The sequence below is a fragment of the Ischnura elegans genome, chromosome 8 (assembly GCF_921293095.1).
Source record: "Ischnura elegans chromosome 8, ioIscEleg1.1, whole genome shotgun sequence".
Classification (NCBI taxonomy): Eukaryota; Metazoa; Arthropoda; class Insecta; order Odonata; family Coenagrionidae; genus Ischnura; species Ischnura elegans.
Window position 1 is genome coordinate 6,420,878 of NC_060253.1, and position 25,509 is coordinate 6,446,386.

The 25,509-nt window shown below is 39.1% G+C and overlaps 1 protein-coding gene and 1 long non-coding RNA gene across 2 annotated transcripts; one reads left to right on the forward strand and one right to left on the reverse strand.

Moving 5' to 3' along the window:
• Nucleotides 1-269: 269 nt before the first annotated feature.
• Nucleotides 270-1,772, reverse strand: LOC124164317. The gene is made up of 3 exons (XR_006866025.1): nucleotides 1,452-1,772; nucleotides 1,283-1,364; nucleotides 270-309 (listed from the first exon to the last, which is right to left on the reverse strand). It is a non-coding gene; the product is annotated as an uncharacterized LOC124164317 (long non-coding RNA).
• Nucleotides 1,773-3,742: 1,970 nt separating this feature from the next.
• On the forward strand, nucleotides 3,743-17,202 carry LOC124163599 (15-hydroxyprostaglandin dehydrogenase [NAD(+)]-like). Its single transcript, XM_046540615.1, has 6 exons — nucleotides 3,743-3,908; nucleotides 7,450-7,573; nucleotides 9,038-9,144; nucleotides 9,616-9,789; nucleotides 11,551-11,693; nucleotides 16,872-17,202. The coding sequence occupies exons 1-6, from the start codon at nucleotides 3,816-3,818 to the stop codon at nucleotides 17,005-17,007; spliced, it is 777 nt and encodes a 258-aa protein (XP_046396571.1). The 5' UTR covers nucleotides 3,743-3,815; the 3' UTR covers nucleotides 17,008-17,202.
• Nucleotides 17,203-25,509: the final 8,307 nt, after the last annotated feature.

Here is a 25,509-nt window from a genome sequence, read left to right on the forward strand (position 1 = left end):
CAACATTGATGTAGTTTACTATGCTGGTTTCAAGAACTTCGTAAACATCAAAAATTTGTCGAAATCCAATGTTTACTGAGCTTCGTAGACGAAACACTCAGTCATTTTCGTTGGAAATTATTCTGTCAACTTTTCCAAATTCAGGAAGGCTGAAATCGTCGAAACCAACTGCAACACATTTTCCACTTCGGTAACGAGTGAACTTCCTCTTCACCCAAGGCACCTCAAGGCAAGCTGACACAAACTCACGGGGAATTTTCCTATAAGTTCACAGTGTCCATCAACACCTCACAATCTTCCACTAAGGAACTGGAATAAATATATAAAAAAATACATAATTAAACTTGCCTTTATGATTATTCGTTATACTCTTTTGCAATTAGTTACCAACGTTTTGCATGAAAAGGAAGCTACTTCCTACTCATAACTTAAGCTCTTTATACAGTACATAAATCAGCCGTAACTTCTTGTCATGTAAACATCAAGAATAGCTAGATCAGGAGAAAAATGATTTTTAAAATTCTGTGGTATGTTACACCTTGCAATATGGATACCATAATATATAGGTCTATATATCCTGGATTTGAGTTCTAAATTTCGTGATACACAGCTCTATATTGCAGTTCACACGCATTGTAACGTTTGATATTATGTTTATGTTTTGATTTCTATTATTTATTTGATGTTTATGTTTGGATTGTTGCCAATGAGTTGCTGAAAAGAGAGAGGGAATTGTTGAGAGGGAAGCCATTTAAATAGGAGCTGGAAGGAAGGAGAGGAGAAAAAGAGATTGTGATATGAAATGAATAAAGAGGTCTCTGGAAGAAGCTAGTGTCTGATACTACACTTTTATATTATATAAATTTAGGGTAGAGTCCTTCTCATAATTAGTGCATAAGTGTCTGTATTTCTACTTGTACAGTGGAACTCAGATTATCCGGTGTGCAGAAATTGCAATCCAATCCAATTGTAATTGAAATATAATGGAAAACTACTTGAAACTTTTCATCAATGGATTAAATGAGGATACAAACATTTCATTCAATAAAAGCGATATTGTAAGACACATGTATTAAGTTAAAATGCATTCATCTATTTATTAACGAAATGTATAATTCATATGGTAGTCATCAAAATTGACGGGAAGTACTTTCGAGAAAACGTATGGGTTGAAAAATACAATATCCAACCTAGGGGTAATATCAATCCACAAGATAAAATCTTGAACGGTGATATAAAATAAGAGCTATGCATAATAACGAAACACAATAAGCAAGCTTACCGGTAAATTTTTCCTCGAGAAGGTTCAGGCCGAAAGCATCAAGAAAATCCTTAGCTCGGTCATCTTCTCGTATCAAAGTGCTCTAAGATATAAAAAAAGTATTAAAATTGGCATTTGAATGGCAATATTTTCTCACCAGCAAGAGCAAACTTAAAAGCTATTTACTTACCACAAAGCACGCCAAACATGCTCACTTACGAGTTGTTTATTATAAGGACTGTTTGGGAGTCCGTCGCTATAGTGATGACTGACGCAGAAGCGATAATAGTCGCCTTATCCATTGAGTTGGCTGTGGGATCCAACTATTGGATGAGGGATATGTTCGAGATTGGTGTGGGGACCAACACTTGGACACTACAACCAAGTTATGATTGTCCAATTTAATTAGATATACCACCTAATCGCGTTGGTTGCCGTGTCTGTTACAGTGGATACTGCATCCAACTTTCACTTATCCAATTAAAACTGGATGTCTCATCCAATCCTTTTTTTGAGTGTATGAATCACCGTCAACCGGGACAACTTTGCCAGGTTTTGAAAAATATTATCTTTGGTGCCCTACTAAGTTCCCTAATTATCCAAGAAGGGGCCTGTGTTTTCATCACACAGAAAAGATATTGATTGATAGCCTTTCCACACACTTGTAGTCTTACGAGTTTTTTTTCCGGTATTTATTAGTATTTTGTTTTCGTGGCGCCAAACTGAATATTTTGGTATGTTATTTAAGTGTCTCGCCCTGCCCATTTTCTCAAACGTAAGTAAAAATGTCTGGTATCGTTCACTAGAGCATATATAATTTACTTTCAGAATCGCTTTAAATGGTAAAATGTATGTAATACTTAGGTTTAATAATGTAACTTGGCAATGTTGCACCAGGAAACTTGGTGGAAATGGGACAACTTTGCCAACTGACAATATTGTTATTTCTCAATTTCTAATACACTTTTTTCTTAAGGGTGCGTTTTTCATATTCGTTTTATAGACTATTCAGATGCCAAGACGCTTTAATACTAAGTGGGGAGGCCGCAGGTATCGAAATTATGATGACACCATGCTGCAACTTGCTGTCACTGCTGTGATTAATAATGAAATGAGAAGTGGAAAAGCAGCCCTGAAATATAATATTCCACATAGGACAATTGACAGTAAGGTGAAGTGTCGCCATTCAAAGAATCCAGGGCGCCAGACGGTATTGAGCAAGGGTAAGGAAGAAGAGATACTCGAACATGTGCTAGTTTGTGCTGACTGGAATGCCTTTTAATGCCATTGATTGACGATTGATTCGTTTTGTGTTCTTACACCATCGTCCAATCATTTATATCAACCTTTTGATGTTTCAGTCTTCAAACCTTGTAAAAAATAAATGAAGAGCCACACTGACAGACCATAATTTATTGAACTTTACCAGATATAAAAGTCTTGAAAATAGAACATTTCCAACACTTTTGGCAAAAAAATCTCAGTGCTTTGGATTAAGATGGTAAAATGAACTCAAACATCATATCACGGTTCGAGAAATGTGGCATCGTGCCACTCAATCCCGAAGAAGTTTAGTCTTGAATTCCGGATGCATAGAAAACTGATCGTAATGACACTCCTACAAGAGCAAGTGCTTCATTTTTGAATTATCTTCAAGCCTTTCGTTGTAATTCAAACAAAAGTTCGCCATAGAGAAGAAGACGGAAAATTAATGTGACCCGAGGAGAAACCGTGGAAAAATCACACTTGATCACTTCCAAGCACCTTCACACCAGATCACCAGAATCATATTGGAGGAACTTGTAAATAGAAGAAAAATTAGGGGAATAACCATTGCATATTATGTTCAGTGTTTTGAGTCATTGTGTGTACCATTCTATATTTAAGAGTTTTCTAAGTTAGAATTATTTATTCCATTGTTTTATTGAGGTTTCCGCTGGATATAACTCCGTTGGCAAAGTTGCCCCAGTTCCAGAGAATCTTTGCCAACTATATTTTCAATTATTTTAACGTATAAACTTTTACTTAGGTGGTAATTTTTTCACACATTTTGAAAGAGGAGACGAAGAGTAATGGCTGAAAATGGTTTTAACTCATTGTCGTACATGAAGTTATAAGAGTGCAGTTGAAAAAGAAACAAAAAGTGGCAAAGTTGTCCCGGTTTACGGTAGTCGATGAATATTTTTCCCATCGTCTCCCGCTTCTGGGCCGTTCGGTTCATTTTCAACGGTTTGAAAGACCGATTCATCGGTATGGACCCGATCGTAAGAACCGAATCCCTGAAAAGAAGCACCTCTCGCGCCCGTCCGATATCCTGTCTGTCCGTCGTCGCTTATCTCGCCGCGGACGTATAAACAACGCTTATGTGTTCGTGGAAGGTCGAGATAAGTGTGCGCCAATGGGATGGAGTAATGCGCATTACGTGCTGCCTAGACGTGACGACACGAGGAGATAATAGCTGACCTTTATGACGAGTCCCGGCCGATGGCTGCTGTTGCCCGTGCTTCGGTCGGGTGCAGTAGGTGGCTGATAGCTAGTGACGACACACACGAGGATGGACCCCCGTGGGAAGGTTGCCTTGGTGACGGGCGGAGCCAGGGGAATTGGACTGGCCTGCGCCAAAGAACTGCTCAACAAGGGGTGCAGAGTAAGTACAACCAATGGCTGAGGAGGCGGGCGGTGTCCCAAAAGAGCTGGGAGTTGGTTGTGAGGATTGGGAGTGGTTTGGTATTGCATGGTATTTGGAGTATGCGACCGACAGCTGAGGTCTTTCGTGCAGTGAGGGAAGGATGGAGAGAAACCCGGCGTCGGCATTAGCCTAAGCTTGACGAAAGGCGCAAAGGGGACCACGGCTTAACGTCCCATCGGACGGACGGAGTAACGTGCTAGAAGTGCCCTCCGAATGTCTCTCCGAAGCAGGGGCGGAATGGCCAGGGAGGGTGTCCCCGCCAGGACCCCCGGCCCTGCGATGCCTCAGGGTCCGCACAATCCATTTGTGAGGACCACCCGGTGCGCCCCAGTATCGTGCGAACGTGTGCTCTTCCAGTTCCATATATCTCATGAACTCTTTCGGATATAAAGAAAGATTTGTCGCTTTCGCAGGGAATAGATTCCGTGAAGAGGCGTTTCTATGGCTGATTCAGATATCGAAACGTCGACAGTAATGGAGTTCCTGACCCGGTGGCTAGTCCCAAGAACTCTTCAAAGTTTCGGATATTTTTACGTGCTGAAAAACCGTTAGCTTTGAAGGTAGACAAGAATACAATTGTGGAAATGCTCACTCAGACATCAGAAGAACTGAAGACACGGTTACTTTAAATACAAATACTTGCATTAAATTGAACTGTTCGAATTCGAATAATTAAAACAGATCGCTCGGGTATTTGTTGTCTTTCACTTAATTAAGGGGGAAAATTAACCTCGTCGTCACTGAAGCTCTCGGGTAACCACTTTGGAAACCGGAAATCCATATGCCAATAATTTTCGGCAAAGGTAAATATCTCCGAGCGTGGTTTTTTGATTGACTGAGGCGGCCATCAGTGGGGAAGTGTTTACTCGGCATGGACTACTCTATGACAGAGAGGCCTTAGCCATGCCCTCGACAGCAGAACAACTTCTCCGATGAGACAAGTGAACACCCCCATTTGGAGTAATCTACCTCTTCCCACTTTAATTGCCATTCGGATTTTCTGTGACAAAAAGTGGTAGCTTGCTATCCACTGGGCCGGGTTCAAATCTCGAAAAATAAATCAAATGTTCTCTGGTCCCGTCCTAGCTAGTGTACTCTGAATACAGGTATCCTTCGCTATAGATATGTTCAAGAAAAGTATCGTGTTAAGCGAAATCCGTGTAAAGTGAGAAGTGTACTTCCGGTTGTATAATTTGAAGTTTCAGGGCCATAGGCTGACCTATATGCGAGCTATTTTACATCAATGGGAATCAATACAGTTGATAAGACACAGTGATCGAAAATCTCAGTGATTATTATCTTTCGTAGTGCCAACTACTTTATGATTACATTGTGTTGTGTTTCTCTTTGTATTTTTCCATGCTGAAAAAGAGGTGATATGATAGCTTTGGCAAGTTTCTTAGTTGAGGTAAATTGATTGAAGATTGGTTGACATATAGAGCGCAATCCAGAGATCCATTCGTATAATTGCGAAAACTGTGTAGCGTGAATTCATGTTATTCGAGGGATACCTGCATATTGAATAGTAAAACAGCCACCATACGAACCAGAAACATACATAAAGCATGCAGAAATCTGTCGTAATCTGTAGCGTACTAGTATTGAAGAAAGGGGACCACGGCTCAGCGTCCCATCCGACAGGCTAGATGCTGAACTTGCAGTATATTAAGTCATTTCATGCCCATGTCAACTCAACTCAAATTGCACGACTCAAATTTGAAAATTTATATTTTCACATTTAAAATGCAGAAAAATGTTGAAAAAGGGTGACTCTCAATGCCCTAATGAATATAAGAAATTAGTTGTAGTTTAGAGTAAGTAAATCGTCACGAAAAAAAGAAAAAACACCGGTTGAGTAGGAATGATGCTTCATCTTATGATGAGAAAATTCTTGGGCTGCTATCAAGCTGTGTGGAGGGTTGGCTTCCACCCCAACAACAGCTTAACACGGCAGAGATTCGACCTTTATTTCAAGCAAAGAAATAAAATTTTAAAATTTGCAATATGCATTATTCAGAAACAATCTGAAGAGTGGTTGCTACTTTTTTAAGTTCTACAAAGGAAAACCCAGGAGATTATTTGCATTTCGCCCGGAATTTTCATAAGTTGAAGTGCATATGCTTCGATACTTGAGAGATTGTAATCCAATGCATAGTAAAGGCACTATTGTTTTGAATTCAAATGAAATCTTTAAACGGTGCAATAAGTATGCGCATAAATTAAATGTGGTACACTAAAACATAATTAAAGCCCAAACCATTAAAAAAAATCTGCAGATGATTACTCGACCCAAAAAATGGGACACCTTGATAAAATATGATTGCGCAAATTGATTTTGTAATTCCGCATTGGACTTTGAACAAAGTGATCGATATCGCAATTGGAAACCTTGGAGACTGGGTGCATGACTGATATTGAATCGAGCTTTCTGATTACGTGAACATAAGTGCATAACTCATTTCCTCGAACGTATTCTTCTTCCGCAAAAATAAGAGATTTTATATCACGCATAAAATCATTCGTCCTTGAATCGAAAATTTTAAAAAATGCATTCCTTTTCGTAATTAAATTATATCGTCTTCCCTAATTATTAAGGGAGCTAATATTTCAATGCATCTAATCAGCTGAAAATATAAAAACGGTTTTAAATATTATTAAATACCATATTATCAGCTAAAAAAATACAAAAATGTAAGAAATTAGTATTGCAGCAGAGGAGAAGTAGTCAAAGCACATTAGAATTGGGAGACGTAAACAGCCTGATTTCTGTCACCTTGTAAGCCGAATAACTAGGTACGGAAAAAGCAAGAAGTAATGAGAAAAATATAACTAGAATGATTCATTTAATCGGTTTTACACTTTAATCAAATGATCATTATTACCTAACAATTTTGGTAGTATTTATTGTTTTGAATAAGAACCACAGAAATACATTGCCAGTTTTTTTTATGGAAAAAAGAAAACTTTTGACGAAGATATTTATGTCATCTGTTATACACAATGACGAATATCCCGTTGATTAAATTAATTACTGAAAGTTATTCATGCTTGAAATAAAGCAAGGGTTTTCTCCATAAAAGCTGCACGCGTTGGAGAAAAATATTTTTTTCAAATCAAGAGGCCTAGCTGTGTCTGTGATGTCAGCGAGGGTCATATCACACTCTGTCCCAAGATAAGGAGATGACCTAGTTCACCATTCAAGGTCACAAACGCAGCGAGGGGTTCAAGGCTCAACTTATTGAAATGTAAACAAAGCCAGCACCTTCAATTTTACGTTTGAAACGCTTGTGAGCGGAACTTACACGTAAAACCATTCTTACGAATTTTGATTCATGGTGATGATGACAACTTTGTACTAACTACAATTAATTGTTGACTATTAAGGCTTAACCAAAGCACTTTTTAAAAAAAATTCGAAGCAAAAAAATAAACCAATTCCAACGAAACAATTTCTTTCGTACACTGATTTTCTGATTGATCTTCACTCATTTCTCTGCAGGTTGCCATTTTGGACATCAACGGTATCGAAGGCGAGGTGGTCCACAAAGCTCTAGTCGCGGAATTTGGACCAGAGCAAGTTATCTACATCCGAGGAGACGTCACCAAGGAAGAACACTTCGAGGGTAAGACGAGATCACTTTGCAAGGGAATAATGGTGACGAAAATACCTCCAGATCCTCCTCGATGTTCCCCAACACGCTTCAGAGTACGGGGAGGAATTTCGAATGGCTGAAGGAATTTATCTTATTTGTAAAAATAGATTAAGTAAATAAAGTATTATATCGGTTAAGATAGGTATACATGGAGTATTTCGCAGATTAACCGGGCCAGTGTTCCCTCTCAACTTAGACTACTGTCATTAATTCACTGTAAGGCCTACTCCCTATCATTCTATCAAAAACTCCTATTCTCTTTCTTTCCCTTCCGTGTTTACCCAACATTCTCCCCTCTAACACTGTTTCCAACATCCCCTCCCCGCTCAGCACTGGCTCCATCCATACCTTGTGTCTCCTCCGTATCTCATCTAAAAGCTGCCTCTCCTCACCCACCATGTCCAGCACTTCGTCGTTCCTCCTCCTCTCCGTCCACTTCACATTCTCTATTCCTCTCCACACTTACATCACGAACGCCTCCATTCTCCCTCATCCTCCTTCCTAATTGTCCATGTTTCCGCACCGCAACACGCTGCACTCCAAATCAGACTCTTCACAAGCTTATTTTTTCAATTCTTACAAAATGATTCTCTCATCAGCTTTTAATATCCATATTTTAGTGATATCCACTCTAAATTAAGAGCATAAAGGTCATCAAATATTCCTTTTAAAATCCTACTTATTCCCTAAGAGTCATGGCAGGATATATAGCGAGATGTAATAAGGCATATTTTTGCATGTATTTCACACGAACACCCTGCAACGCAGTGTGTTCCACAATCTCAATTTTCCAATTCAGTTCCTTTGATTTTATTACCAGCTCACGTTTTTGTTTTTTGATAATAAAATGAAAGCATGTACTAATTCTGATTTGGATATTTTGAGAAAAGTTAATCAACAATTTTTAAACATTTAAATTTTTTTAAATAGAAAGGGGCATTCATTCATTTGTTACACATTTCACATTTAAAATTGTTACACATTTCTTGTATGTACGATTTCTTGTGCAAATTCTTAGTTTTAAATTACGCCATAAATAATGTTTCTACCATAATTAGGTAGTGAAATAGAGGGTATCATATGATTCAAGGCACGTTTTTTTGGCAAAAACGCGAAATAATTAAAATACGCATAAAACGTGTAATTTTTAATTTTTTAGATATAGACCCATTCAAGAATTTTCATGAACATCTGAGATCCAAAGGGGCAAACGTCTGTTGGATTGAGACGTGGAATTATCCCATACCCCGAGGCAGGCGAGATATAGTGAAATTATATCTTCAGTTCATGAAAAAGAGATTAATTGAGTGACGTATGACGCATTTCGACCGTTAGGTCATCTCATCAACTCAATAGATTTGTGGAAAAAGTGCTATCCTATACATATATATCGATAAATTGGACAGTACCTCAGAGATTATTGTTTTTTTCCAGATGCCATCAGAAGAACGAAAAACACGTTCCAAGGGCTGGACATAATAGTCAACAATGCCGGAGTATTTGATGAGAGGCGCTACGAAAGAATGATAGCTGTTAATGTGGTGAGTAAATACTCTTCAATAGATTTTGGCACATTTTTCATGATAAGATTCGAGCATCACCGAATCATTCCATGTCGAAAAAATGTTACTTTCAATGCCAATCTAATAATCTGAAAGTAAAGTAAGATCTGATGCTTTCCCGGTGAATATATATTCGAAAAATGCTATCCAGGCTTCCAACCGGTTGGTCTCCCTCCATTTGACATGGAGATAGACCACCCGGCTGGAAGCCCGAAAGCACTTTTCGAATCTGAAAGTATTTCAGGAAGTAAATTTAACTAACAATAATTTCCTCCTACATTGCAATCACTCCATATTCTTTGAAAAAGTATTTATCAATGAATTGTTGTGCGATATATAATAGTCGAGCAATGAATCGACGCTTTCAAACTATAATGTGATGCAGGGAAAAGAGCAGATGTTTTCCTGGCACTTGTATTTTGGTTGACTTTTCCATCTTGACTTGAACAGACTTCGACGAGCAGAGGCACGGTGCTGGCGATGAAGCACATGGGGAAGGAGAACGGAGGAAGCGGAGGCGTGGTCGTCAACATCGCATCCGTCCTGGGCATGAAGCCATATGCCGGCTGTCCCATTTACTGCGGCACCAAGCACGCCATCATCGGACTCAGCCGGACCTACGGGGTAAGGACACGCAGGCATTGTGGCATTCAGGAAGCGCAATCCAAAACAAATCCTTGTCTTACATTATGTTGGATAAACTTTTTCCATTATTTCGGTCGTCTCCCACTATCAACCTCCCTCTTCATTCCTCTCATTCGTTTCGTTCTGTCTATAAATCCTATTCCCTTCCTCCCACGCCCATCAAGCATCCTTCCCTCTAACAAGGTTTTTAACATTCCCTCCTCGCTAATACTCGCTTCTTCCATACCTTCTGTGTGAGATTCATGTTTAATTTACGGGGAGATGAACACATTTCACCTTATTTTAAAAAGCTGTCCTGGTTTGATCTGAAATCAAGGAGAAAATATAGCATGGCTTGTTTTATTTTCAATCACTTTAAATATGGTAGCCCTCTGTATTTAAAGGATCTTTTTCTCCCCAGTTGCAAACACACCAATGTTGTTACAAGACAAGACCCCTGTTTTTTGTATGCCTCACAGTTCCCCACAGCTACAATTCAGAAGTCATTTACTGTTGTTGCCTCAAAGCTGTGGAACGATTTGCCGAAACATGTAAAAGACAGTGCATCACAGGAAGTATTTAAGAAAAGGATAGTCACCCACCTACTTTCTTGTTACCCATGAACACTGATCATGTAATTTATTAATCATTTATCTGCTCATTGATGTGATTAATACCTATTGTTGTGTTAGAAGTAGTACCTAATCTAGTTCTTGTTTCATTTGTTAAGCTAAATTTCCTTTTTTAAGCTTGTGTTATTTACTTCTTGGTATGTTTAATGTTCGTTTTTCTGTTAGAAAGAGAAATTATTCTTTTCCATTTTTACTATCTTAATTGTACTGCTCACCACTTTAACAATTTCTATGTTCCAAAGGAGTTAAAACTCCTAGAGCAATAAATGAGTTAATAATAATTATTATTCTGTCTCCTCCGTATCTCATCTAGAAGCCTCCTCTCCTCACCCACCATATCCAGCACTTCGTCGTTTTCCTTCTCTCCGTCCACTTCATATTCTCTTTTCCTCTCCACACTTATATCACGAAAGCCTCCAATCTTCTCTCGTCCTCCTTCCTTAGTGTACACTGTACGCCATGCTACAAGTAAAATGTACAACATGAACGCCAGTACACTGCACAATGTAAAGGCGTCCCAGTATACAGGCGTACTGTGTATAGTGAACGACTGTGCACTGTACAGGCGTTCATGAAGGAACTTGTTGGAGGATGGTGATGTAAGAGTTTAAAGAAACGGTTAGTAAAGAGTCTGATCAGGAGTGTAGCGCTTTGCGGTCCGGAAACGTGTGCATACATGTTGACTCTTCACTAACCTTTTCATTTAACTCTTACACAACCATCCTATAAAAAGCTCCTTAATGTTCATGAACCATGTTCCTTTGCTAATGCAATTCCTGATACCCTCACCGTTTTCCTCTAATGTGCGGCCCAAATAGTTGAATGTCTCTACGTGCTTAAGTGTTTGCCCAATTACTTTTATCTTGAGCCTCACATTTCCAGCTCGCGATGCTTTACAAAACGAAATGACCTTGGTCTTCTAGTCATTAATCCTCATTCCATAATCGCGATGCTCACAAAATCGAAAAACCGTGGTCTTCTTGTGATTAATCCTAGTCCCATATTCCTCGCAAAGCTTGTCTCACACATCCACTGGAGCCTGCAGTCCCCCTGGCCGACTGGATTATGAGCGCCCAATGTTAATATCGAATAAGCAAATAATAATGAATAATGTTTGTGTTTTGTGCAGGAGCCCATGTACTTCAATTCGTCGGGTGTTCGGGTGATCGCCGTTTGCCCTGGGATGACGGCCACCGACATGTTGCACTGCGACGCCGCACTCGACATGTACAGCAGATACGGAATCTCCATAGAGGACGTGCCCAAACAACTGTGAGTGACCGCTCGACTCATTAATACGCATTAACATTGACCTATTATGACCTATCCTATTACACTGAGGTCCATCCACATGGGTACAGTCAAGGGTAGGCCATTCTCTCTCATGGAAATAGTGGGTCATCCCGCTGAAACACCTGAAAACATTTGTCAGTGTCCCTTTTTCTGTCTCTCTATGTTTAAAATCTAGTCAGTTATTTATTTATTTTAGTGTATTTTCTGGAAGTGTTTTCTTCAAGATTGCCTATTCCGTATGCACTTATATTTTATTTTCTATCTCATCCATTCACACAAGACCATAAGCGTAATCATTAATTATCAATTCACAGAATAGAAAAGTCATAGCATAAAATGGACGAAGACAATGTTGCTGTGGTAGATTGAAAAAGTCAGAAACCAGGAGGTCTGCGGCCTGACTGTGCATCGAACCCAGAGCCTTTGTCTTGCCGGGAAAATGCTCTAACAGTCGCGCTAAAAGGGAGAAATCATTTTAAAAATTTCATATTTAAAAAATAAACCTTTCCTGGTGTGTCAAAATGGCACAGTTTGTCTGCATAAAATGAGAAATAAAAATGATAAAAAATACTAGGAGCCTAAAATAAAAGATAAAAAATGAGTCACGAATATTGGGAAAAAGGGGAACCGACCCACGGCAATTTTGAGCTCATGAGAATCAGGGAAATTTTACTCTAGCAGCTATTTAGACACCTCTATTTTTTACCCTGCGTGCACGAGTCGACAATTTGGAGATCGGATTGGTGGGTTGGCTAGAGAGCTGACTTCCCACCCTGTGAGTCTGGGCCAGCCCCCGGCTTCTCCCTACCTCTCCCCTGCTGGCTCATGCGACCCTTACTGTCCGATTAGTTCGTCATTTTCACCGCTGGCGCTACTTGTGCACTCGTCCGACGTCAGCCTTGCGATTGCATGGGAAGTAATGCGTCTGGGTGATTCATTGCGATAAACCACGTTTTTTTACAGTCTTTTCCTGCAACGGAGGCCAGTTTTACTTATGGTATATCGTTGAACGAGTGTTTAGGAGTTGGAAAAACTCTCTATTTCAGTTTAAAAGGAAAATGGTGGGCAAAAGACGTATCGTGCCAGGTTGTATGTACTACCTCTGGGTATGACTCTAACTTAGAAAAGGTGCATATCTTTTTGGTGTCAAGGGAAGAAAGACTACGAGCTGAGTGGCAGAGGTGCATTCCTCGTGATAATTTTATCGTCAAGTATCCGCAAGTTGTTTGTGAAAAACACTTTATTGAATCCGATATTCTTCGTGAGAAGATTATCACGGACAACGAGGGAAACGTCGCACAGTGGTCCGGATCGCGAAAAAGTCAGACAAAAATCAGATTTTCGTTGGATGTTTTGAAAAATTGCTCCCTACATGTTATTTGGCGAGCTATTTTCATTTCTGCAGTTATTTTTACGAAAAAACTATTATTTCATGCGATATCGTGGAACTTTAACTTATTAACTGGCTAATTGTAACGCTGACTGCATAGATAAACGGTAATCATGATAAAATATGAAAATAAATGATAATTAGTTGTATAGAATGAGTTAATATTCTTTCAAATTAGTCAATAAACAAAAAAAAAACGGCTAAAAGTAGGGTTTTTTGGTGCATTGACTTACGTTAAAGAGGTACGATTTCCAGATTTCGAGAGATTCTTCTGTATGGACTAAAAAGTAATTAATAAATTAGTGTCAAAATAGTATTTAAGTGACTCTTTTATTCTCATAAAAGCATGGTTAATTCCTCATAAATTTACAATTATGTATTACAATTGTTCAGCATCAGATTCTTCTGAATCCCTCCCATCCTCCTCTTCTCATTCACTCGAAGAATTAAATACACCAAAGGATGAAGATCGCCATGAAAAAATATTTGACTTAGCCGGGATTCGAACCCGGATCTCCCGATTGCTGGTCAGGCGTGCTACACCACCAAGCCATCTTCTCAGAACGAACTTCGGGATGGGTTTTACCGAACAAGATGTTGACGTCACAAGTCCACACTGTGGCACATGTGGCGAGGGTCGTGCTTACTAAGCCACTGTCGGGGAGAAAAACCCTTATTTTCCGCTGGTCTGCGGCGACAAATTTCAAAGCACTGAAGGAACAAGTGACTTTGTACGCAGTCACGCGCACGGGTGCAAAGTTAAATACACCAAAGGATGAAGTTCGCCTCGAATCCCGGCTAAGTCAAATATTTTTTCATGGCGAACTTCATCCTTTGGTGTATTTAACTTTGCACCCGTGCGCGTGACTGCGTACAAAGTCACTTGTTCCTTCAGCACTCGAAGAATTTTGAGACTCTTGCAAGACCAAGAGATCACGAACCTCCTGCGGAAGATATTTAAGGCCCCGGCATTTGTTTAGTTCAGTTCCTAATGTGCTAATAAAAGGATCCGATATTAGGATCAGTCTCCGGAAAATATCCTCATTAGTTTGAAGTCGAGATATTTTTATCGCGTGATGCTCACGATATATTCTAATGTCTTTATTGCGAGATTCCTGGGCCTCCTCCGACAGTTCTCCTATACGAAGAAGAGCCGACTCGATGTCATCTGCACCACTTTTTGCACAGTGGGTGGCATGTAAAACCGACCATAATGTCTCACAAAATTTTCCGCTGTATCCATGAAGAACTTTTTAAATTTTACTGAATCAATCAAAAATCCGCAAGACAAAGACCTTAAAATTGTTGAGAAGTGAAAGATTAACTCTTCCTCTACTCCTGAAAATTAATTAACTATGTTATATCATGTGAAAAATACTGCATAAAGCAATAATATAAAGATGTTATATTGCAACAATGAAAAGAAAGCATTCAAAAATATTGACCCTCGCCAGTAGGCTCAGCCGATAGGCGAGAATTTTTGAAAAAGCCCCTAGCTGAGTTTTCATCATTGGATGTACCATATTTTGGCTTCGGCACATCAACTAAAAGGCCCATTCTCTTTTTAAATTCGTAGGTACCAATTAAAAAATAAGATTACTAGGACAATATCCCAGGGGACCCCATATCACCATTAGAATACAAGGAAAATACGAACCTGAGGTGCTTTGAAGGTTGCGAAATGCAATATCAGGAAAATCAACAATTTTGTCCAACCAAGCGCAATTCCGCTTCAAGTGCGATTTAAAAAATATGGCAAATGCTGGAATGCCAGCGAACTTATTCTTAGTGATATCCTCGAAAGGAACGACCTTTCCTTCCCGTGCAGTGAGCATCGAGAAATGATGCTTGCTGCCATCATTGTCCAGTTTTTGAATTCAAGGATGAGGCAAGCTGCACGGGTGGAGAATGCCGAGGTTGGCCGAGAGTATGCCTCCAGAAGGAGAAACTTAAAGTTTTTGAAAAAAATAAATGCTATTCATTTTAGCCTTGTAGAAATATCTTTTTTGATCGTTCACACCATTATATTGTTTAACCATTCCTTTGCTTGTAGTGCTTGTAAGTATAAGTATGCCGTGTGTTGCTCTCCAGATGCTGAATCTACAATTACAGTTATCATAAGGATTAATATTTTCAGTTTATAGGAATTCATATTGGTATCTATCCAAGGAATGGAGCAGCTAATACAGCAGTGGCGAAACAATGGGGGAGGCGTGAGGAGATAGATAGGAAAAAAATTAATGAAAAGTAGAAAAAAAGATGATTTTCGGTGGGTATTGGAAAAGAAAATTAATTGGTCTGAGCTATGGAACTCGAGAGGTAAATATTCGGTCTTAAGTTTTACTGTTGAGAGGACTTACTTAGCAGTTACGCTTGTTACAAATAATCAATGTGAAAGCTGTAGCGGCAAAGTTACGCGAAAGCTTTTTGGCTAGGTCGGCACTCGTTTCTCCTCAACTATCTAGGAATAGTAAAGGGAGATTGCCATTGCTTCTTTATTGCCGCTTCATTTACTAAGTTTTCAGCCTAATACTTCTGTCCATGCTATTGAGTACCTTACCGATATTCTCCGTTAACACTTCGCAGTTTTGCTTCCATTGCAAGGTAATTTCGACCGATGTCCTTTTCAGGTGGGTATATTATCTTCACACCATCGTCCTATTTGTCTTAAATGGCTCGCGGAAATGGGATCTACAAAAAACACACCTTTATTATTTATCCCCGCTGGATTAAGCATTCAAACACCCGATTTCGTAGACTATTTTATGACCGTTTACGGAAGCTACTGCACCAGTTTTCACGAATAAAGCTATTTTATATTCTTTAAAACTGAAGCGCGTAAGAGTGAGTACATGCGCGAAGCACGGCTTACAAAATTTTTATAAATATAGTGCATCAAGTTACCTCACAGCCATATCAACCCATGTAATACGCCCGGAACGACCGGACGAGTGTACTGCTAGCGCTTGACGGCCGGTATGGGAACTAATCGGACAGTAAGGGAACGTACGTGGAGCCGCGGACGCCGGGGGCTGGTCTGGGCTCATATCCCGGCGGCGGTGGACATTTTCTGGGACTCACCGTCCTCATACCCAGACTGAGTGCTTTGTGAGCAGAGTCATTATAAAGTTCAGCACTGTGTCCGTCGGATGGGACGTTACGCCGTGACCCCTTCAGCGCCTTCCGATAAGAGCAGGCTAATGCCGACGCCGGGTTTCTCTCCTCTCTTCCTTCCCTACCCTTCTTTTGTCTTGCTGTAACATTTTGTTATTTGTAAACTTGAGAATAGTTTACTTTTTGCGTTTGTATAAAATCCTGCTTGGTGTATGACGACATTTGCCTTTTTTTACTTGCAATTAGATCATGCATTTGTAATATTTTTTATGCTATGAAACGGGAAAACATCATACAGGACATTTCAAAAAATAAAAAGTTTTTATATTGTGTAATTAATGTTCCTGTAAGCTTGTTTTATAATATTTTTGTTCTTGTGGAATTTTTCCTGAACAATAAATATTTTTCTTCGCATAATCTTTCTAATTATCTTCCTACATGAAAAATGACCTGGGCTGTGGATCGTCTACTCCAAATACCGTATCAATTATGTACTTGTACATAAGCCATAAACATTTGCTAATGTTTAGAGCCATAAAATATGTAAAATTGATTTAAAATGGCTTGTCGATAAATCGATAAGGTTTGTTGGTACTGAATATTATACGAATATATATATAATATATATATATAATTGCTGTCTTCCATCTCAGGCCGCAATGCGTTGGGGCTGGAGTGGTGAAGGTGATATCGGAGGCTGCGTCTGGGAGCATTTGGGTGGTGGAGGATGGCGAACCAGCCTACGAGGCCGTCATACCAGACTACACCGAGTTCAGGAAACAAACTTGAGGAAGTTCGGAGGGATAGCGGAATAATTAAGTGCTGACCTCGAGGAGACGCTGAAACAACTGTGATTTTTGTAACAGTAATCCCCAAGGAACGTTCCTGGGGTATTATTATACGGGAAGCCTGTCGTCGAAGACTCTTTGTATAACTTGTAATATAATAATTCTAATTTGCTCAACTACATACCACTGATCTTTTGACATTTGTTTTACTATGATGCCTGGCACCCGACCCATTTTATACTCCCTTTTCTTAATTTTCCAATAACGTCCTTTTATTCAATTTATTGCACAGTCCGACGCTAGTTTCACGAAAAAACAGTTCCTATTCTTTTGTGAATCATTCCAAGTACCAATGTCATCAATTGCGCATTATTAAAACACTTACCACAATGCCAAGAAACTTTTAATACGTTTCGACGTCGATAGCGTGAGAATCAAGGTCAAACATGCAATGATAAAAATTCGCGAGCTGTATACACACCAAATCAAAACAAGGGAGGTGTTTTGCAAAGATAAAAAAGTGGAAAGAATTTTCGTCGAAAATTTTGATGTTTTGCAGCATTGTTTAGTTATCTGCGGGATGGAGAGGGGGAGAGGAAGATTGAAGGGGTGTTAATAACTTCCGAGGGATGGTGGAAAAGAATTCGGATTTCAAAACAGTCGTGAAAAAAGGGGGAAAGTTTAAATCCAGTTACGCCGTTTAGTAATGTAACATTGAAAGATTGGAACCTAGTTATTTCAAGTTTTTCAAACGCATCCAATTTGAAACCGTTTTCTATAAAATGTTGAATTTAACATCGAAATTACACCGGTGTCGAGTTTCATCCAGCTGCCTGGCCTATTGAGTTTAAAATACTCAAAATTTAGTACTCCTTTTCTACTTTTGGATGCGAGTTTTAAATTGCCTGTCATTTTGGCCTATGCAAATACCATCACGTTTTACGGTTCACGCTCCACTTTTATCAAGAGGAAGAACTTTATCTTTAGAACTAAACGATATTTTCCCACGTAAGGGTTGTAATTACAAACACATTTTAATTTACTTTTGGGAAAAAGTTGCTCAAACTGCAAGAAATAGGTCCAGGGAAAGTTAATAATGTTTAATATATAAACGTTCCACTATTTCACCCTTCAAATTGAATATCATCAATGATCATATCGACTGTCTTGATTGAAGCTGTCGCGGCTCATGATGATTATATAATAATAATTCAGGGTACGGGTGTATGCCGCGTGTCTTAATGGAGATTGCCCCGACATTTCGCGACCGACTGCTGGTCACTTCTTCAAGGGAATAATACTGGGATTGGTTTTTGCTGCCTTTTTACATTTCAGGTGGGAGGGGTGGGCGGAGGGTGTGGGGAGTTAGGACAGGAGGGGGAAGATAACGAAATGTTGCGGATGACTGGGTTCCAAGTATTGCTGATTCTTAATCCGGTATCTCTATTATAGTTGTTCTTGTTCTTCTTTATTTCTATGGCCTCGCGGATGAGTCGGGCTTTAAAATGTTTTATCCTCGCGATGACTCTTGATTTTTCGAAGTCGATCGCATGTCCAGTGGCTTCGTGTTCCGCTACGGCTGACTTTGAAGAGTAACCCAGTCGAATGGCCCGCTTGTGCTCTTCTATACGAGTTTTGACCGTTCGTCCCGTTTCCCCGATGTATTTCTTCTCGCACGATCGGCAGGGGATTTCGTATACTCCTTCAATTTGAAGTGGCGCCCTATCCTTGGCATTTCCCAGGAGGTGTCGTACTTGGGCGTGTGGTTTAAAAAATGGCTTTAATGTCAAATTTCCGTAGGATGTTACCGATCTTATCCGTCGTTCCTTTCACGTAGGGGAGGGAGGCTTTCTTTAGGCTAATGATGTCTTCTGTGTCTTGGGAATTGTTCCTGTTGTCCTTGTCGATAATCTTTTTAAAATTGCGGGATATAGCTCCGTTGTCGTTACCATTAAGACGTAGGATGGATTTCAGCTTAATAGTTTCTGAAGATAGATTCTTCGGGTCACTCAGCCGGATCGAACGTTCGATTAGAGAGGTCATCACAGCGTTTAATTGAGCATGGTGGTGATGAGAACTGGCATGGAGATACCGATTTGTTGACGTCGGTTATTTATACACGGCGTGGCCTAGGCTTCCGTTGTAATTCTTCTTCACAAAGACGTCAAGAAATGGCAGTTTTCTCGATTCTTCTATCTCCATAGTGAATTTTATATTGCTATTAAGGGTATTTAAATATAAAAAAAATTCCTCTGACTTCTGTCGACCATGCGTCCAAATGATGAAAGTGTCGTCTATGTACCGTAGTCAAATTTTGGGTTTATGCGCTGCATTTTTGATTGCCACTGTTTCAAAGTGTTCCATGTAAATATTCGTCACTGCTGGAGAGATGCGAGATCTCATCGCCGCCCCTGAAACTTGTCCGTAAAAGTTGTTTCGCCATCGGAAGAATGTGCTGTGCAGGCAAATTGATGTCACAGACCGCAAGCCTAGGCCACGAAATGCGAATTGCCCTTACAGTATTTGCTGTTGTTCAGGTGCGCAGCTAGGAATTAAGGCTGGGGAGGGTTTATGTGCAACAAATACCGGGGTGTGTGGGGGGTGGAATACCCATCAGGATGAGCGGCAGTCGCGAGATTAGTAAATTGCGGAATTTTAAAGATAAATGGTTCAAATAGGTGAGTTTTACGGCTTTCTGGGGGATATTTAATTAATCCTTACACTATTCTATTAGTAATATCAATCTAATTAAGTACGATGGATTTAACTTAAAAATTCCTCTGAGCTCTGGGGGGGTTTATCCCCCAACACCCCCCCCCCCCCCCTTCGCTGCGCCACTGCTGTTGTTGATATTCGATGATCCAGATTGAATGGACTGGACGTCGGATCTACATTTCAATAATAAAATGGATAACTATGCCATCATATAAACATAATTGCTTACTAATTTTCCGTGTTGTTTCTAAAACTTATAATTTTCTCCTATACTCAAATTTTAGTGAAATATCATAGGTAGGAATAGCATTTTCGGTTTCGAAAGTTACATTTTCGATTAATATTTACAAAGCACTCGATAATCTCTCTAATTAACTCACACAAAGATGCCAGACAATTACAAATAGGGCTGCAATAACTAAAGGTAAAATTATTAATTCCATTTGATGTTAACCTCATTACTTATACTTCTACAAATGGATTTGCAAAATTCATAATAGAGTATTAGGGGTTAAATTGTAATAGGTTTGGTTTTGATTTCAAAAAGAGTATTATAACTAGGTACCGGATTAATTTTCATATCTCTCTTAATTAAGGCTATTTAGTCTAAATCTAAGGATGTTGCTGAGTGTATTATGAAATTAATAAAACTTTATTTTTGGTTGAGTTACAGATGGTTTTTGTTTGCTACCTGAACTGTAATTATTTGGAATTTAGACACCATGAATTTCAATATTTAAGCTTTACTTATCGATTTTAGAAATCCTCAGACACCATCTATACCTCTATCATACTGAGAAATCTAGAACAATGCGGAATACGTGGAATTCCACTCGCATGAATAACTATCGTACCTCAGTGATAGGATATTTCTTGTTAAACTGTTTAATCAATGCAATTCCAGTAAGAACATTGTATCTGGTGTGCCACAGGCTTCACTATGGGACCTATACTTTTTCTTACGCAAACGATGTTCTACATTATATTTCGCAAAGTAAAATGTATTTGCCGAAGATATCGTAGTACTTACAATTAGTCAATCCTTGGATAGTGCTGAAGTGCTACGCCAGCAGCAAGATTTCTGTGCCACAAAATGTTCGTGTCATGACAACAAAGTATGAGTAGTAATAAACACAAAAAAACGGTCACAATGATTTTTCTAAACAATAAGGAATAGAAGAAACATATATACTTTACTGCCCACTCCCATTTACGATTACACGTAAATTGGGACACATATATGTATAAGGAAAAGCTGTCATTTATATTCGTAATACGAGAATGAGGTTCACCATGAAAAATATTTAAGTTATCCCAGCTAAGTCAAATATTTTTTCATGTCAACCTTCATCTTTGGTGTACTTAACTTTGCATCCGTGCGCGTGACTGCGGACAAAGTCACTTGTTCCATGCATTGATTTATATTCATATATTTTATTAACTTAAGTAAATCATCAACGCTGTTTGGGCTTGATGAGAAATTTGACCTTAGAATACGTCTACATTACCATATGTGAATTCCAGATACAGTGTCTGGCGTGATACGGTGGAAATCTTTGATATTCAGCTTATTAAAACCACTTGTCTGTTTCCACACACTTTTATTTACACCGACCATGGTTTCGGTGTAGTAAATAAAAGTGTGTGTATACAGTTAAGTGGTTTTAATAAGCTGAATATGTGAACACACTTCTAGCAAGAGATTTTAAATCAATCGAACAGTGGGACATGATAATGAGAAACCTCCGACATGCTGAAAAATATAGTCTCTGAATTTTGCAACCCACATGGGAAAAGAACTCTTGAATAAATTGTTCCAAACTTGCGAAATCATTTAGTTGGACCATACTTTTCCCTGAAAAACTGTCAAATTTTAAAATACGAGTTAAACTTGGTTGTTGGAAAATATGTAAAAAATGTGTGTAACTGATGTAAGTGGAAATTCAATATTCACTTTTAGCTAAAACATAGATTATGTTAGTCGATCTTATTATACTCGGTGCGCTAAGATTAAAAGTTATCATTTCAAGATGCATTTTTGTTTTATTTTTCAATGCTAATCGTTTTTTTTTGTGTAAATTTCCGTTTACTAGCGGTACTCCTCCCAATCTTAATTTTCATTGTTGTAAATAAAAATATGCATCTAAATAGTGTAAACATACAATATAATCCACGAATTTGGTAAAATTCAGATCAAAGTATATAGCTTGAACCTGCTGACAAGCCAGTGGCTAAGCAGAACCGAGTTTATGGCTGTGCATTTTATTTGAATAAATTGGAAATAATTAAAATAATAGTAATAAGTTAGAACAAAAGTTCCCTGTCATGATGTTAATAAGAAATCTGCTACATAGCAAAAACGGAGAAACAGGCTTCTCACAATTTGATATTTTGTAATGTATTCACTAGTGATGGGCAAAGTCGATCATTTTAGTGATTCAATCATTTTGACTCGAGTCACATAAGTGATTCAATCAATTGATTCAATCATTATGATCGAAAAGACTCAAATGAATCAAGATCGAAAAGACTCAAATGAATCAAGATCGAAAAGACTCAAAGGAATCAAGATCGAAAAGACTCAAAGGAGTCATGATTGAAAAGACTCAAAAGGAATCATGATCGAAAATACTCAATCAATGGATGTAATAAATCACTTTGAATAATCGAATAAATACTGCCTCATCTGCGAAGTGCATTGGTAACGCTGATTGCTATCCATATTATCATTTCATATACTATTTTGATTGTGAATTCCTAGATGAGTAAATTAGATTGCAAAAATGAAGGAAGTAGTGTCATGAAAATATTTGGGAAGGCAAAACTGCCAAAGTTTTTTAACACTAATAAAATAATTTCTAACTACATATCTCAAAATATAACACAAAATACACCACACACTATGTATGAATCTGATCTGCAGGATAATTTTATGAACGGCACAATAAAATGTAACCAGCTTTAACTTCTACTTCTTAACGTTCTCCTACAGGAGTCGTCTTAATATATTCCTTTTACGTGTATTGGTGTTATTAATACTGATAACTGCTGGAAAACAAAGAAAAAGATTACACAAGTATTCAGTTCTTCATAACATAGTATTTAATTTTCTCACAACTATTTCTGCCATGACGAAAAGAGATCAAGCATCGATCGTTCCAAATTTTTAAACAAACCGGAAACCGGGATGATTGATATGAAACCGGAAGTCGGAGTGATTGATGATTGATGATCGACTTGTTTAACGAAATGAATCATGAGTCATTTGATTCACCTAGTGATTCAATCTTTTTGATCGAATCGTTCATGATCGACCCATCACTAGTATTCACTAATTTAATTTACAGTTTATTTCAATCTTATACATCTTTAAATTATAATGAACTAAGTCACCGCCATCATATGCCTCTTATTAGCATTCAACCCCAATCTATTGAATCCCCTGAGTCTGAAACCTCGAAGTTTACACGCGCCTGGAAGCATTTTATCAAATAATAACAATAAACCCATTTGCAGCATAACCTCTCATCGTAACGGAAAAAAATTAAATAATACCGTAACGGACTGACACATAATATTTCACCAAATGCATAAAAGTATCCATTTCTTGAAGGCAAAATCGTCAACAGTATTTTTTCAAGCAGAGAGAGAGAGAGAGAGAGGAACTATGGAATTTCAAGGAGGCTATTTGCCAGCTGCGAGGAGACCACGTAAGCTAATGTGACGATGAGTAGGATTTAAAGAGGGCGCTATGTCTCGAATGGAAGAGAAGCATGCCATAACTTCTTGTTGGCTGTTAAAGGGATACTCGCACGAAAGAGATCCAAACTTTGACTGCGGCTTCGCAGCTTAATGGTACAAAGCAATTGCTACTTGGCACGTGTGGAACCTTATTTAAATATGAATCGGGGTGATTTTTTGGGAGAGGTATTTTACCGCGATTCATTCAACTCGTTCTTTTGTTTTTTTGTGTGCTTGTTTTTTCTAGTGAAATCTTTCCAATCAAACTCGACCACTCCTTGATAGGCTAGAGAACTCACATTTTCGGAGTAGCTCCTAGCCCAATGACAATGCCAGCAACCGATTTCTTTTTTTTTCTTTTTTTTTCCTTCGTGAATGTCAAGTAAAAACTTTTGGGCTATGCCGCCGCGTCAATTTTGGGGTGGCCCCAACGTCTCCCCACCGATTCCGGTCGCTTTCTTAAGGGAATCTGATTTCCTTGATAAGAATCCCTTTGACAGATTTGTGACATCAGATTCCCTTAGGGAAGCGATCAGCATATATTCGGGAAACGTTGGGGCCACCCATAAATTGACGCGGCAACATAGCTCATAAGTTTTTATTTAACATGACGAGTAGGTACCCGCGAAAGTTTTAACGGAGAAGTTTCGTGAATAGTTTAAGACTGCTAACTAGCGATGGAGATGCACTATTTCGGGTGAGAAGTGTGGGTCATCCCAATTGTCTCATTCATGAAAGAGTTTAATCGAGTAGTACAGATAATGGGGGGGGGGGCCGCGAGGGCAGGCAAGAGGAGATGATGCTCCGACGCACTCCCCGCAGTCGCTGCTACACCCGCCCATTTACTCTCATTATACATATCCCGCAGCGTGTTGAGAAAGTGGCTTTAAAAGAATCGCCTCTCCGCGTCACGACCTCGAGGTGAGTTCCGATTCCATGTGACGGGTCGTCTGAGACAGAAAGCGGCATCATTTCTCAGGGGGGCGGATCACACTTCAGTCTCTTCCATTGCGGTTCCACGAGAAATAAGAAGAGGACGAAAAAGACCGCAGGCAGGGACACCGCGCAACCCTCCACACCGACACCGAAGTCCACAGGGTGAAGACGGGGGGTGGGGTGGCCACAGAGGCCTTTCGTAAGCATTCGCCGTCACCCGGGGCAACCGCGCCCCCACTCATTACCTTATCTAAAGGGTGAAAATGACCTTTTAATATTCTGGGAACTACGTTCACATTCCATCACCATCGGCCGAAGAAAGACAACATCCGTATCACCATGCAAAAACTTGTAATATCACAATTATTAAAAAAAAATGAATGCGTTCTTAATTTATTTCGACCTCCAGATGCGAAAATAGGACTCAAAACTCCGTATCACCTACAATTATTGCACAAATCCATCACATTTTCGATTGATGTCACAGATATATAATGATTAATTCCGGAAATTCTCCTCACAGTTTTTGTAATAATTTTGGTGAACTCTTGGTGAAAACCCACCGGAAAATAAACTGATGGAGAATCGTCATCATCATCACTGGTCAATTCAATACTGAGATAGGTGTGACGTAGCTCTCCACTCAATTCTCCGATCAGCCAATCCTTTCGCAGCTACGCATTTCTTCTCTTTCACGCATTCATCTGCGAAGGAGGGCTGAACACCTAGACCTCCCAACCCCACTATAGCCTCGCTACAGAATAAGACCTACTACTGAGCTAGAATTACACCACTGTCTTAGCACCACGTCTATGGGTGAGCTCTACCCTTACCTCACTAGTTAGGTAATAGTTAGGCTAGAATGCGAAGGAATTACTGAAACATTTAGCTCTTAATAGTTTTCGGGTCGTACCAAAGCAGATATTAAGTTTTCTAAACTAATTCATTTGTTTTTTCAATGAAATTTCTTTAACGTTTTTGTTGATGTAATCCCTCCAATTGAGGCTTTTGCAGGTTTTTCACGCCCCCTTCTTGTGTGGGCGTTTTCCTGCTGTGGTTTCTTTTCCAATAAGGAATACTCTTTTTTCCAATAATCTTAAGGTTTATCCCA